Raw genomic sequence first — 15081 nt, forward strand, 5'->3', positions numbered from 1 at the left:
AATGCCGGTCGTGTCTAGAGAAATGGATGGACTACAACCCGTCTAACAGTTTAGTCTAATCCTGCATTTTCACCCAGGCTTCTAGTGAAACGTGGGCAGCAGCCAGCAAGGTTTTGCCCCAGCTTGGCCTTGGAGATGGTATCTCCTGAGTTGGCTGTACACATGCAACTTTACAATGAACGAACAGTGGTTAATGTAGGCCTTCCCTGTGTTGTTGAGTGAAAAGTGAGGGATCCAAGATCCCTCACTGGGAAGGGCAGGGTGGGAATATGTCTTAAAACAAGCAGTATTTGCCCCTTTTGGAGTATTTCCTGTGTGCCACTGCTGATACTGGGCACTTTGTACACAGCCCCTGCGGTGTGGGTGTCAGCCTCATTTTATAAATATGGAAACAAGGACACACGGGGAGCAAGTGGTAGAGACAGGATTCATATCCAGTGCTGGTCCAGCTCTGACTGACCCCAAAGTACTCTTTTCACGTCGCCGTGCGGGACCCTCTGCACTTGCGGCTCTGGTGCGGTGCAGGCAGAGCAGGACCACTCCTCTCCTCCGCAGTCCCAACTGCCAGTCTGGAACCTGGTTTTAAATCCACATTGGGAGGGGAGTGATAGACTCACCACAGGGACAGAGCAGCTCTCTGGAGTCTGGCTCCCTGTTTGGAACCCTGGGTCCTGCTGTCCCACTGGTGACCTCTTTCTCTTTGCAGGTCTCCACTGTCCCTTGGCTTAGGTAACACCGTGGGAGCACTGGCCCCCTTCTGCCCCTCTATCCCTTCCTTGTCTAGAAAGGTTTATTTCCTGGGACATCTGCTAACACCCACCAAACCAGGAGCTTCTTCAAAACAAAGATTGTCTCCTTCTTCCTAGACCCGCAGCGTACAGACAGTGACCGGCACGGAGGAGGCACTCTGATGTCCGGGCTATGGCCGAGGCAGGGGTGAGGGCAGCGGTGGCCGTGCCTGAGCCTCACGGTCCGTGTGGGCAGCTGTAGCAGCTGTTCATTAAGGACAGCTTTTTTGAGATCTAGAAAGTGAAAGATTGGGACTTGACTTTGCTTACTTTAATTCGGGATTTTGACTCCCTGAAAGGAAATCTTTCTTTCTTTGAAATGGCTTTCTCTTTCCTTCTTAGCTTCAGAAATGGAGCAGTTACGAATCAGCCCAGCTGCCATGCTTGAAGACGAGATTACTTGGCTGGATAACTTTGAACCTAATCGCACAGCTGACTGTGAGACCAGCGAAGCAGACAACATCTTATTGGCAGGACACTTACGGCTCATTAAGACCCTTCTTTCACTCTGTGGGGCAGAAAAGGAAATGCTTGGTAATTATTGCTTCATCTTACACAGGACAGAATCCCTCAGTTGTCAGTTATTGCCCATAGTCTTGTGTAAATGGGAAAATAAGCTAGGTGCTAAGTGTTCCATAGAAAATTGACCTCCAGGCAATAGCAGATTGTCTGGAATTTTAGTGGCTAACAAATATAAGGTGTATTTTACCAGTGCCATTAAACCACATAGAGAATTTTAGTGTTCAAAACACTTAGATTGCATAACTTCTTAATACCAAGTAAAAATTATAATTCAAAGTAGGTATTTCTTTTTGCTGTTATAAACTTTATAAAATATAATCTGTTGTATATGTTACTTCTTTTAAGGGTAATTCTCATCTGGGGAGTCAGCCCGCAACCACCACCTCCAGATGGTGGGGTACATATGAGTCTCCTAGGGTACACATGTCATTTATAAAACATATTCAGTATTACAAATTATATTCAGAAAACAAATCAAAATATTAATTATCACATGAACTACACTCTATAAAAATCTTCTTGGCTACTGGGGATACATAGAAAAGAGTGATTCTTAACCAGGTGAGAAGGGCACATCATTTTTACCTAAAGAAGGCAAGATTTAAAAAGTTTCAAAAACTGTTATGTGGACTCCCCTATGCCCAGAGTAAGAACGAATTATTCACTGAAACCATCCTGCGTCAAGGTCTTCTCAGCTTTTGTGTTTCTAAAGTGAAAGCTTGACTCCTTTCACTCCCTTGTAAGCTCAGACCGGAAGCACACTCACTTGTCTGTCTTTATATTCCGTCCCCTGACTCTCCACCCTTCCCCACCCCCTGCCCACAGAGCTTTGCTGGGTAGTATAAGCACTCAAAAAATATGCATCAAATTAGAGAGAATGCCCGCCAGTGGGTGGCCTTGGGTGCCTTTGCTGTTCTGATATGAAAGTGCAAGATAGGGTCTTTGATTTAAAATATGTGTTCATCCTCAACATGAATATTATGCTCTATTCCAGGTTCATCACTCATTAAACCATTGTTAGATGACTTCCTTTTCCGAGCTTCTAGAATTATTTTAAATAGTCATTCTCCAGCTGGCAGTGCCGCCATCAGTCAACAGGACTTTCATCCAAAGTATGGAAAATGCACGTTGTGTTCAGTTTTGGTAAAAATTCTAATTCGAAACTTCAGTCCAAAAGATTTTCTTAACTTGGAGTTTGTCTTCCATTTTGTGCGTGTGTGTAGCTTGTAAGATGTTATCCACTGTATAAAGAAATGCATGTAAAGGGGCTTAGCAGAAGGCCCGTCTGGCACAAAGCAAGTGCTGAGCAAGTATGCTGGCACCACAGTTCTCATCAGAGTGGAAGGATGAATAGTAGTGCAGTTAACTGGCCAGTAACACCTTCTAGGAGAGACTGAGGTGTGGTAGCAGTTACGTCCAGAGTAAGAGCAAACAGCTCCAAGTCTTGAGAGTTTCTTCGAGGAGAAAAGGACAGGTACTTCAGTGTAAGAACCATGTGATTTGCTGAGTATTGACTGTGTCCTGAGAATTAAAACTACCAGTCATTTATTATGGTGGTAATTTTAGAATCGAATTTTCTGGTATGTTTTATGGGTAGAAATTTGAAAGATCCCTTTGTAATGTTGACCTTACTTGGGTGATGTCTATACTGGTGGAGACAGGAGGAGGAGGTGGCCGCAAGCTGCCATCTTATTTGCTCTGAATCTAACTTACTTTCCTCTTTTCTCACGAAAACCAGAGTTAATTGAGTAATTCTGAAGAAATTGAGGATTTGGTATTTAACCAGTGAAAAAAATTCCAATACGGTTTCAATGGTTATTGAAATGGGCAAGGCACAATAAACAATATTTTATAGAATCTTAAGAGGTATCTTATCATGTGTGACTATTTCTCTATCTCGAGACTCCTATTAGCAAAATCTGTTTTAAGTAATAAACCTTCACTGGAACTTGTAAGGTGTTCCTCAGACCGTGACTCCCATCCTCACCCCGCCTCAGGCTTGTTCTGGACGTTTTGGTGCTAGCTCCGTGGGAGTCTTTTATTAAAGCAGTAGAAATCCATGAATATTTCAATTTTCAGTGAACAGAAAAAATAAATCTCGAGTGGTTTTATTGAAATTTTTATTTATGAATCTTTCCCTTTAAATTTGTTAAAAGTAATACCTCCATCAACAAGGAGTTGGTTTTTTAATCACACACAGTGCCTTGGAACATTCTGTTTCACCCTCCCCAGTATGTGAAGGATGTTCGTTTATCACAGTGACTCCCAGGCTTTTTTCACCTACACCTGAAAGCCAGAAAGAGATTTAAAATACACAGAAATGCTTTTCACAAGTAATGCACACTAACAAAAAAACTTCTTAATGTTTAGCCTGTGTGTATGGTACCTCCTATTTATCCTTCACCTGTCCTTTGCGATCCAGAAGTCCAGATAAGAAGCAGAGGACAGGCCAGGTCCATGGGCATTTCCTCCATGCCTCGTGCTGCCCACTAAGACCCCACCCTCCCCTGACCACATCTGCACTCCTCACCATGAGTGTCTCTCAGAGGTTGATGTCCTCTTTTCTGTGTATCCTTCCTAACACACGAGCTCCTCAGTAATGCAAGGTTGGCATGAGTGACAGTGAGAAATTGCTGTCCATCCCCAAAATGATTTCTGTTCAAGGTGAGCAGTCTAAGAAGCTTTTGGTTTCCTGCAGAATGCTTACTAGTTACTTTTTATTGTCACTTTGAGCAAATGGATGGCAAACTTTCTATTTCTGTCTGCATTTTTTTAGCAAAATGGAAAGGTGATTAGTGTCCTTAAAGAATTTTTTATCTGCAGGCACATATAAGATGTTTATGGGCATCTGTTCTGATTTGTATAGCTTTCTGCCCTTTAGATATCTGAATTTCAGGGTGATATCTACGAAAACATATCTTCCTACCTACTTTAATTGAAAGACTTATTCCCAGGTTGTGTTTGTGGTAAAGTTTTCAGACTCTTTATCCTTCATTCTTGCTGATCCATCCCTTAGATAAGAATGCTCGGGAGTCATAACTAAAAGATTTTGCTACTTTATCATCAGGCCAAGAAAATATTTAGCTCTAAACAGTATTCGTTCCTCCTGTGTTCATGGCCTCCTCCTTTGTTAAGGAAGTGCTTCCCACTAGGTACTGGCATTCTGCCATCAGACCGTAACCCTGTTTGAGGCATTGCAGCTCTGAACATTTTCATTTCAAATGTCAATTTAGTTTAATGGACAATTTAAGTAGATTATTCACTGGTGAAACTGGCTGTGTCTTTTGGTTTCAGGTGTAGTACAGTGAATAGCCGGTTGGCAGCCTATGAAGTCCTGGTAATGTTGGCTGATAGCTCACCATCCAATCTTCAAATCATTACAAAAGAGCTCCTTTCTATGCATCATCAGCCTGACCCTGCTCTCACCAAGGAGTTTGATGTAAGTTTTCTAGACCTTGATGCACTTAATGTTTTTAGAATCATCTCTTAAGCATATAACTTTAAAACTATGTTTGCCTTCTCCTAATCCCAAAGAGAGTCAGTGTTATTCTTCTGCTTATGATGCTCACATATTCAAATGAACTATAATCTATCGTGTGTTAGACAAATACACTACACGGTATTACTAAATAGTACCCTTTTAATTAATTAAAAAGAAGAGACATTTCCAAGTCGGTTCATTATTTCAATAAAAGTAGCATTTCAGTGTGTTTTTTGAGTAACTGTATGCTTGGCACAGTGCCAGCATAGAGACACAAAGTCAGACAAACACTGATTCTGTCCTAGTACTGCCTGTGTTCAGTTAAATTCAACAAAGATTTATTGAGTTTACTATGCTGTAAGAGGTGTGTTAGGCTTTTAGAGCTCAGAAGTAAAGGTAAGATCCCAGCCCTCAAGGTCAGTGTATAATGGAAGAGACAGACCCACAGGCAGATATTTTCAATATAATGTGATCAATTAGAAGAGAGAGGTACATGCTGAATGCTCCACGAACAGAGAGGCACTTCACCACCAGATGGTGGTGTCTCAGAAAACTTAGAAAAGATGAAATTTAAAGTAGAGCTTTAAAGACTACTGAGCCAGTGAAGCGGAGCAGGAGGGTCGTTCCAGCTGTGAGACGAATGTGACCAAGCTCTGGAGCCGTGGAACAGCTTCATGTATGTTGGGATCTGCAGGAGCGAAGCAAGGTGCAGGTGCACTGCAGTCCCAGACCAGGAGTGGAGGAGGCTTCCAAAGCCGCCTTCGCTTCTCCGTGGCCACCAGAGAGAGTCAGTGGTCCCCCACACCCCCCACCCACCCCGGGTGCCTGAGCAGGCAGGTCGGGCGGGAGAGGCAGCCGGTAGTGTCCTGGAGTCTGAGGAGCCCTCGCAGAGCAGGTGTGTGCGCAGAAGCGGGACTGCCTGGCATCGGAGTGTTTAGTTTTTAAAGCTTATTTTATGCTATGCTTTATTTAGTTTTACGTGCACTTATTTAACAATCAGATTTAAATGAAAATTTTATTTTTTGTTGTCAGAAATTATATCAGTGTAATGAAGAAAATATCTCTTATATAAATATATTTTTTGTCGTAAACCAGTTTTTCTTATATTGTAACTTTTTTTAATCTATGTAATTTACAAATAGACTACGGTATGATTAGATTTTAGAAATCACCCTGCTCTAGGTGTGCGTCGTTGTTAAAGGAAAGGTTGTTGTGTTCAGCAGTTCCCTGAGGTCCCGCCCTCCAGGTCTCCCTGAGCTGGTTAGTTCACAGGGGTGCAGACACGTGGCGCGGGCGGGCCAGGTGACTCTGCTGCGGCGCGTAGGAGTGTGCCACCACTACCCTTCTCCAGTTGGAGAGTGCCATGTTGAACTTTATCCAAGATGCCTTTTCTGAATTATTTCTACTCAGAAAAGTACTGTAATGGGATCTACGTTATTACAAAACCTCCTTAAGTGAAATGCCAGGGTATGTACCTATTTTTTAAATTGTATTCTTTTTCTTTTCTTTTTTTTTTTAAAGATTGGCACCTGAGCTAACAGCTGTTGCCAGTCTTCTTTTTTTCTTTCTGCTTTTTCTCCCCCAAATCCCCCATTACATAGTTGTATATTTTTTAGTTGTGGGTCCTTCCAGTTGTGGCATGTGGGACACCACCTCACCATGGCCTGATGAGCGGCACCATGTCCACGCCCAGGATCTGAATTGACGAAACTCTGGGCCACCGAAGCGGAGCGCGCGAACTTAACCACTCGGCCACAGGGCCGGCCCCTTAAATTGTATTCGTATTAGAAGTTGTTCAGTAGAATATCATCTTCTCTAAAAGGAAAAGAATGAATGAGCCTTCCTTGACCATCAAGACTGGTCAAGATTCTTCATAGTAAATATCTTGTAGTACCCTATTCATTTTTCAGAGTACTACCTCAATTTGTAAATGTGTATTAGTATATTTCTTTGGGTAATGCCTGTCTGCCCTACTAGATTGTAAGCTCCTTGAGGTCAGGGACCAGGTACATTTCTGTTCTTTATTCCTGGCAGAAGGCCTGGCACATAGTAGGCTCTTAATAAATATTTATTGAATGATAATCAAGTGACTGAATACATGTCTACATAAGAGGCAAACAAATACTTACTATATGCTAGGTACTTTATGAACTAAAAAGAAACGTTGAGATGGTATTTTTCCAATTGTATTAGCATCTGCAGAGGTGCTCATGGACGTGGGTTTGCTAGTGTGGCTCATAACACACCGGGTGGGTAAATCTGTGGGCACATCTGCTTCCTCTCAGGCGTCTCGTACACGCGGTGGAAACGCACTGGTGGCAGAGGCGCCAGTTCTCTCTGGACTGTTGTCCTTCTCTCTTTCCTAGTACCTTCCCCCAGTGGATAGCAGGTCCAGCTCAGGCTTTGTGGGGCTGAGGAATGGAGGTGCTACTTGTTACATGAACGCAGTCTTCCAGCAGCTGTATATGCAGCCTGGTCTCCCCGAGGTGAGTTCCTCCTTCTTTCCTGTGGGGTAAGATAAATCACGTCTGCATTGCCTGGAAATTGTTCCATATTCATCTGTGGCATCTTTCAATTTACTAAAACCAGGCATAACTAGAGATTCTTGAGTAGCTTCTGAAATCTGTTTAGCGAACATGTCATTCACAGTCACGCATTTTTCTGCCTCTGCTGAAGGAATATGCTGCCTGTTTGACAGATGGATTTGACCTAATGTGATTTTTGAGTTTCTAAGTTATTCTCAAGTTCTGTTCCATAAAATTGCTAACATTTTAGTATTTTACAAATATTTAGACTCTATCATCAGCACTTTATAATAATATTGTAGTAGCTTGTCATAGAGCAGTCCATAGTTTTGAGAAATTACCCGTCTGTTATCATACCACTTTTATTTCTTCTAGAGATCCTGCTGTTGCTCGTTCCAGTTTTTCATAATCGAGCAAAGGCTCAAAGAGATGGTTTGTTATGGTTACACCAGCTAGGAAGTCTTGCAGCTAGACACAGGCAGGGCTGTAGCTGCATGCAAACACACACAGCGTTCTCGAAGAGCAGTGTTGGTACTCAGTGTGCACGGGATCAAGGTTTTCTGTAAAGAGGTGGAATATTTTTAGCGTATACATTTCGTTTCTTTTTAGTCACTGCTTTCGGTGGACGATGACACAGACAATCCCGATGACAGTGTGTTCTACCAAGTGCAGTCCCTGTTCGGGCATCTGATGGAGAGCAAGCTGCAGTATTATGTACCTGAGAACTTCTGGAAGGTATTTCACTCAGTGACCTTTTAGATGTAAAGACGTTAGATATTTGGACTTTGGCTGCATTCTTTCTCTAGTGATAGTGGTCTCCTCTCCTTAGTAACTCTAGACCAGTCCCACTGCCAGGAACCTGCAAAAGAATTGGCTTTCCATTCTTCTCTCAGTTGGTGCTTGATTTCAAGTGGTTAGAATGTTGAGAATAGGCATTTATAATTCCTAGGGATTTGCTAATCTTAATTATTTTGAGGATTGCTCATGATTCTTATTTTAGTTTTTTGAAATATTTGTTCAAATCCTTTCTCTGAACCTATGCCAATTTCACTAATGCCTCTAGATAAAGAACACAGCTTTTTAACATTGCTTTCCTGTTTCACAGGAGGAGTACCTTGTATTTCCCCCATAGGTTGGTTAGTTTCTGAGAGAGAAACTCTGTTCCATGGCCTTATGTCCCACCCTGTATGGTTTCATAGATTGTTGTGATCACAAAGGGACCAGAGCAAACAAAACAAAGGTAGCTGGATGCAAGCTAATCTCACTTCAGTGAAAACTTCTCCCTCCTAGTGGTGAACTTGGTTTTTAAAAGCCTTTACATGCTCTTTTACATTCCTTTGCTACTATGGTCAGAAATTACTACTTCTCCTTTAACAACAGATTTAATTCTTGTCACATAGATTTTCAAGATGTGGAACAAAGAGCTTTATGTGAGAGAACAGCAGGATGCATATGAATTCTTCACTAGTCTCATTGATCAGATGGATGAGTATCTCAAGGTAGAAAATGTTTCCTTTTTCCTCTAACTCTCTCAAACTCTATAGTACGAGAACAGTGGTTTAGGATTTGGGCTTACTATGAAAGTGACAAATCAGAAATTGATCGTCTTTAATACCATAACTGTAATTCATTTCTTCTGGGTTTGAACATCAAAATATACACAGATCACTAGAATTATAGGTTTTTTTCCTTCTTAATTCCTCTAGCTCTTGATAAAGTGTATAATTCTTAATCTATACTCCATAATAGTAACCGTTTGTATCTACACACTCCTCCCATGTGGACCTCCAAGGAGTCCTGCACTCACCGTGAGCCCATGGCGGTGCAGGCAGAGCAGTCTGGCTCCATCACGGGGGACAAAAGGGCCAGACTGAGCAGCTGTTTGTGATGATGTTTAAACCCACAGCTTTCTCCCGCTGCCCAGTAAACGTGCGACACACTTCCGAGACGGTAGCGCCTTCTAAGATGCTGGCAGCCTCCCACACTGCCAGTGTTTGCCTCCCCTCTCATCAGTAGCTACAGTTTATCCACTTCTTTTTTTAAAATAGCTTAGAAATTTATAGCATTCTGTCCATAAGAAAAAAGGAAAGATTGTGGAGAGTTGCTGCTCCCTTGGTAACTGGCACAGGGAGAAGGATTCAGAATTGTCACTGAGATTGCTGCCCTTGTCGGCTGTGACCGGCCCTCTCTTCTCTTCCTTTTCAGATTACTGCAGTATTCTAATGGTGGTTCTGACAGGTTATAATCCTTTCATGAGTTCCCAACTTAAACTGCCAAGATAACTCATTTTATTTTGGTGGTTAAATTGAAATCTGTGCTTTAGCTTCAGTCTAAATAAAATTCTATATCAAAAACCTAGGGGCATCAACTAAAATTTTAACTTTTTATTCCAACAGAAAATGGGGAGAGAGCAAATTTTTAAGAATACTTTTCAGGGCATCTATTCTGATCAGAAGATCTGTAAAGATTGTCCTCACAGGTTAGTGAAGATATCACTTGCATAAAAAGATGATCGTCATGGGGCCCGCCCTGTGGCCAAGTACGTAAGTGTGTGCGCTCTGCTTTGGCGGCCCAGGGTTCACTGGTTCAGATCCTGGGCACGGACCTACACACACTCATCAAGCCACGCTGTGACGGCATTGCACATAGAAGAACTAGACTGACTGACAACTAGGATGTGCAACCATGCACTCAGGATTTGGAGAGAAAACAAAAGAGCAAGATTGGCAACAGATGTCACCAACAGCTCAGGGCCAATCTTTCTCACCAAAGGAAAAAAAAATGATCATCATACTTTTTAAATGATTATTCTAGTGTGTTGTAAATTTTGCATTTGTTGAGAGACTTGCAGATACCTCCCTCAATGGATTTATAAATGGTTACTGAATTAACTTTCTTTGGTTTCCACTTCTAAAATTTCTTTGTTGAAATTTATAATTTTAAGCAATTCTGAATTGTCAAAAATTGGTATTTTTATCTGGTAATGTAGTTTAAAAGGATGAGGAAAGGTATGTGTTGATTTTGCTGATGATGAATGTGGTTCTGTGATTTTTAGTTGTGCTGTTTCTGTTAACTTCCTGATCAGGTATGAGCGAGAAGAAGCTTTCATGGCTCTCAACCTAGGCGTGACTTCCTGTCAGAGTCTGGAAATTTCCTTGGACCAGTTTGTAAGAGGAGAAGTTCTGGAGGGAAGTAATGCTTATTACTGTGAAAAGTGTAAAGAAAAGGTATTACATTTGCCCTTCTTGAAAAACGAGATTAATTGTCATTTGTGTACTTTGTTTCTGTGTTCCACGTGGATCAGTGTTCAGCTCCTGTTGTTCCTCCCAGAAGATGTGTCACCTCTTGTCACATGCATGGGAAAGGCCTGTAGCAATCTGTGGCTTTGTGCTTGTTACCTTGCTGTTTCGTTTTCTCCTGGAGGTAACTGGGCCTTGCTCTTCTCTAGAGAATCACAGTGAAGAGGACCTGTATCAAGGCTCTGCCCAGTGTCTTGGTCATCCACCTGATGAGATTTGGATTTGACTGGGAGAGTGGACGCTCCATCAAATATGATGAACAAATAAGGGTAACTGGGTTTTTTTCCTGAAATTTCTTGCAACCGTTATCTGCTCCCTTTTTTACCGTTTCCTTTTAATATTTTCAAATTTCATCCAAAATGTGAAAGGCTGTGGTCTCAGCATTCTGAGGAGTACACAGCCCCTTATCTTAAGCAGCTGCTGCCAGTAAAACAGGCCGATCTGTGAACATTAACCCTCATTTCTAGAAGGCACCCTAATGAGGGCTGTGAAGTTAAATGCTTTCTTTCCTTAGTGCTCAAACCAGAGACAACTTGTACTTGCCCGGGCTTGTGGGCCGCTCTGAAATTCCATACTTGAAGTGGAGAGGTAGTCCTTAAACTGGGAGAACACCTCCCCCTTGTTTGTGTCTAACCTAATTGGGCATTCTGTGTATGTCACTAACCAAGATTAATGTGCTCTTTTTACTTTTAAATAGTTTCCCTGGATGCTGAACATGGAGCCTTACACAGTCTCAGGAATGGCTCGCCAAGATTCCTCCTCTGAAGTTGGTGAAAATGGGCGAAGTATGGATCAGGGAGGCGGAGGATCCCCACGAAAAAAAGTTGCCCTCACAGAAAACTACGAACTTGTCGGTGTCATTGTGCACAGTGGGCAGGCACATGCAGGCCACTACTATTCCTTCATTAAGGATAGGCGGTAAGGAGAGGCACCGCTCCCCACTCGGCCCGGCCGGGAGTCTCTCCACTGCTCCCCTTCCTCCTGGACCCTCCGCTGCTCCCCCTTCCTTCTGGACCCTTCTCTGCTCCTTCTTTCTCCACCCTCCTCTGCTTCCCTGGCCCTGGTTTGTCATCCACACTTATTATTGTACAAAGTAGCTTTTACATTGCTCTTTGATCTTATTTTATATTGGATTTTTTAAAGTTAATCTAACTTTTTTTTTTTTTGAGGAAGATTAGCCCTGAGCTAAACATCTGCCACCAATCCTTCTCTATTTTTTGCTGAGGAAGATTGGCCCTTAGCTAACATCTGTGCCCATCTTCATCTATTTTATATGTGGGACACCTGCCACAGCATGGGCTTGATAAGTGGCACATAGGTCCTCACCTGGAATGTGAACTGGTGAACCCTAGGCCGCCAAAGCAGAATGTGTGAACTTAACCACTATGCCACCAGACTGGCCCCTTAATGTAACTTTTTTTACCCCTTTAAATGAAAAGTTGTTTTAGAAATTGAAATTGCTGTTGCTAGATTTTTCTTATTTTCAAATGGTAATCCCCTACTATAATCGTAGACAATATGTAGAGATAAATGCTAGGGATGGAAATACTTGGTTTCTAACCTTATAATGTTTGATTTATCTCTCTGTTTTAGGGGATGTGGAAAAGGAAAGTGGTATAAATTTAATGACACAGTTATAGAAGAATTCGACCTCAACGATGAGACCCTCGAGTACGAATGCTTTGGAGGAGAATATCGACCAAAAGTGTATGATCAAAGTAAGTACTGACAAACAGCTATCTTCCTGTAGTCTTATTTTTTGATTTACACTTTTCTATCAAATTGGAAGCTGTGTTCTTTACATAAAAATAAATTTGTTTTTTATGTGCTACTGCCCTAGTTATATAGATAGCCAGAATGAAAATGTTTAAGCTGCTCACAAAATCTTTTAAAGTAATTCCAGACAACACCTGGGGGAGATGGTGGGGGAGTGAGTAAAGAAGAAGCAGCGAATGTCAAAGAGAAATGAATGGAAACAGAATTTCAGCCTTAAAAATAGTTTCAGAGGAAGTAGTCCACAAAACTTTCAAATTTCCTTTCACTTATGTAGTGGTGTGATTCATTACAAAGACGTTTCTAGCACCTGTGTCTTTAAAACCGTACTTGTCACGCAGTGTGGAGAGGACTCCCCCCACAGCCCACACCCAGAAGGAAAAGTACATCACAAAATCCAGTCAGAATTTGCTATTAAAAAAAATTTTTTTGCAGACTTCAGCATTTCTGAAACCTGATCTTGAAGTAGTCTAGGAGCATCTTTGAATTTTGACCTTTGTTAGATCCTCTGTGTCAGGTCTCCATGCCACACCATGGTAGCCACACATCTAGAGATGGTAACCTGTAAGGGTCAGATATAGTACTGTTGCCAAAATTTACCTAGATTTGGCTGTTTTATGCAGAAGTAGTTAAGTGAGGCCAATTATAATCCCATCCTGTGCCGCAGAACTTATTTTTTAAAGGTGATTTGCGTTTTGATTAAATTTAGACTTGCCTAGGAACAGTCACCTTCTTGCCCTGCTCCATTGCCACACAACCCCTTACTCCTTGCCCTTCTGTACCACCTTCCAAGTGACTCAGCAGTTCTCTAAAGACACACATGTATGCACACTGCACAGTTAACACCGTTAGTAAGGACTTCCTTGCTGGCTTTATGGGTTCTTTGTTTTAGATTGTCAGGACAAGAAAAATTTTTTTATTTACAATGACTTCTTCCATAATGTCTTGTTAAAGCAAACCCGTATACTGATGTACGCCGAAGATACTGGAATGCCTATATGCTCTTCTACCAAAGGGTGTCTGATCAGAACTCCCCCGTCCTACCAAAGAAAAGCCGGGTCAGCGTCGTACGGCAGGAGGCCGAGGACCTCTCTCTGTGAGTCTCTCTCCTGTGTAATTTGCTGTGTGATTTCAGTGGGTGATACTGATTCAGAGTACACTGTTTGAGATGTAGACGTAACCAGCTAAGCTAGGGAGAAATTCTAAGAAGAGAAGTAAATCCCTCAACCCCTTTTCTTTCTTCTTATTGCTACCTGGTCGTTATTTCCTTGGCAAGATGTTATTTTGTATTTGGAAGCTTGCATATAAATTATTTCATTCTAAAATTGAGATTTTTAAAAATCTCAGCATTTGTTAAATACACTTTACATCCAAAGTATAGCACTGTGCCAGCACTGTCAGAAAGTTTTTTGAGGTTCTGTTGTCTGTGAATTTGCATTTTATGTTGGATCAGGAAAGTATGCAATTTGTTTTAAAATCTGGTGCTGTGTTTATGTAAATTTGTCAGGTCATAGTAACCACTAACACAATATTAGCCACTTAATACTAGACAGACAGTTTTCTGATTCCATGTCTCAGGTCAGCGCCGTCTTCACCAGAAATTTCACCTCAGTCATCTCCTCGGCCCCTTAGACCTAACAATGACCGGCTCTCTATTCTAACCAAGCTGGTTAAAAAGGGGGAGAAGAAAGGACTATTTGTAGAGAAAATGCCTGTTCGAATATACCAGGTAAGAACTGTATAAAAAATTCTAAGGGAGAAAATCCAGGTGAGTGTCAGAATCCATCTGCTAGGTCCACAAAGACTCCTGCCGGCCTTCTTACCTCGTTGTACCGCTGGGGCCACGTCTTCTGACCACCTTGTCTCACAGCTGTTTCATGCCAGGCCACAGAGGTGGCTGCAGACTCAAGATTGGCCAGCGCCATCCCTGACTTGCTGTGTGACTATGCGATGCCACAGATAAACAGGGGAGGGAGTGGGCCGAAAAGAAACACACTGAGATTAACTTACTGGACCTGGAGAGAAATCAGGCTCATGGCTGTTGGGTAAAACTGATACGACAGTGAGCGCTGTCACTCACTGAGTACCTGCTCTGTGCTGCCTGCTGTAAACAAGTCCCTAGTTCTTCAGACACTCTCGTGGAGTAGCAGGTTTTATTGCCATTTTTCAGATGGGAAAACTGAGGCTCAAACAAAGGAGAAATAACCTGCCAATGTCACAGAGCCAGGATTTAAATTCAGAACTGTCCGACTACCCAGTCCAGACTTTATGCACTAAGTAAGCAAGAGCTAAGTAGCCAGAACCAGAGAATTTAGGAAAAATGCAGAGTGTCATTAAGAGAGAGAACTAAGCCGTCTGCCGCAGGGAAGCGTGGAGGTGGTTGTACTTGGAAGAGCTCTGCTCGGCCCTTCCTTCCCAAAATAACGGATTAGCATTCACTTCTCCTTCACATGATGGTTTTCCTAAATTTCCCGAAAGGGTTTGGTTTAATGAATAATAATATGGCTTTTCACAACTTCTATTTGAAAGGAAGATGTTCCTCTCCTTTTTAAAAAGTTCAAAGCTTGAGAGAAGGGGTTTTTTCTTTTTTTGAGATTGGTACCTGAACTAACAACTATTGCCAATCTTTTTTTTTTTTTCCTGCCTTTTTCTCCCCAAAGCTCCCCACTACATAGTTGTATATTTTAGTTGTG

At 42.1% G+C, this 15081-nt stretch overlaps 1 protein-coding gene across 1 annotated transcript in view; it reads left to right on the top strand.

Annotated features, from left to right (window-relative positions):
* USP24 (ubiquitin specific peptidase 24) overlaps positions 1-15081 on the top strand; it is a 139040-nt gene that overhangs the window by 94917 nt on the left and 29042 nt on the right. The window contains exons 40-52 of the mRNA XM_046661124.1: positions 1131-1322; positions 2305-2422; positions 4605-4749; positions 7158-7277; positions 7926-8051; positions 8717-8815; positions 9713-9795; positions 10402-10543; positions 10765-10884; positions 11313-11533; positions 12209-12333; positions 13343-13484; positions 13967-14117. Of these exons, the coding sequence (XP_046517080.1) occupies positions 1131-1322; positions 2305-2422; positions 4605-4749; positions 7158-7277; positions 7926-8051; positions 8717-8815; positions 9713-9795; positions 10402-10543; positions 10765-10884; positions 11313-11533; positions 12209-12333; positions 13343-13484; positions 13967-14117 (1784 nt within the window). The remainder of the gene's footprint in view (positions 1-1130; positions 1323-2304; positions 2423-4604; positions 4750-7157; positions 7278-7925; positions 8052-8716; positions 8816-9712; positions 9796-10401; positions 10544-10764; positions 10885-11312; positions 11534-12208; positions 12334-13342; positions 13485-13966; positions 14118-15081) is intronic.

This window comes from Equus quagga, chromosome 5 (assembly GCF_021613505.1).
Source record: "Equus quagga isolate Etosha38 chromosome 5, UCLA_HA_Equagga_1.0, whole genome shotgun sequence".
Classification (NCBI taxonomy): domain Eukaryota; kingdom Metazoa; phylum Chordata; class Mammalia; order Perissodactyla; family Equidae; genus Equus; species Equus quagga.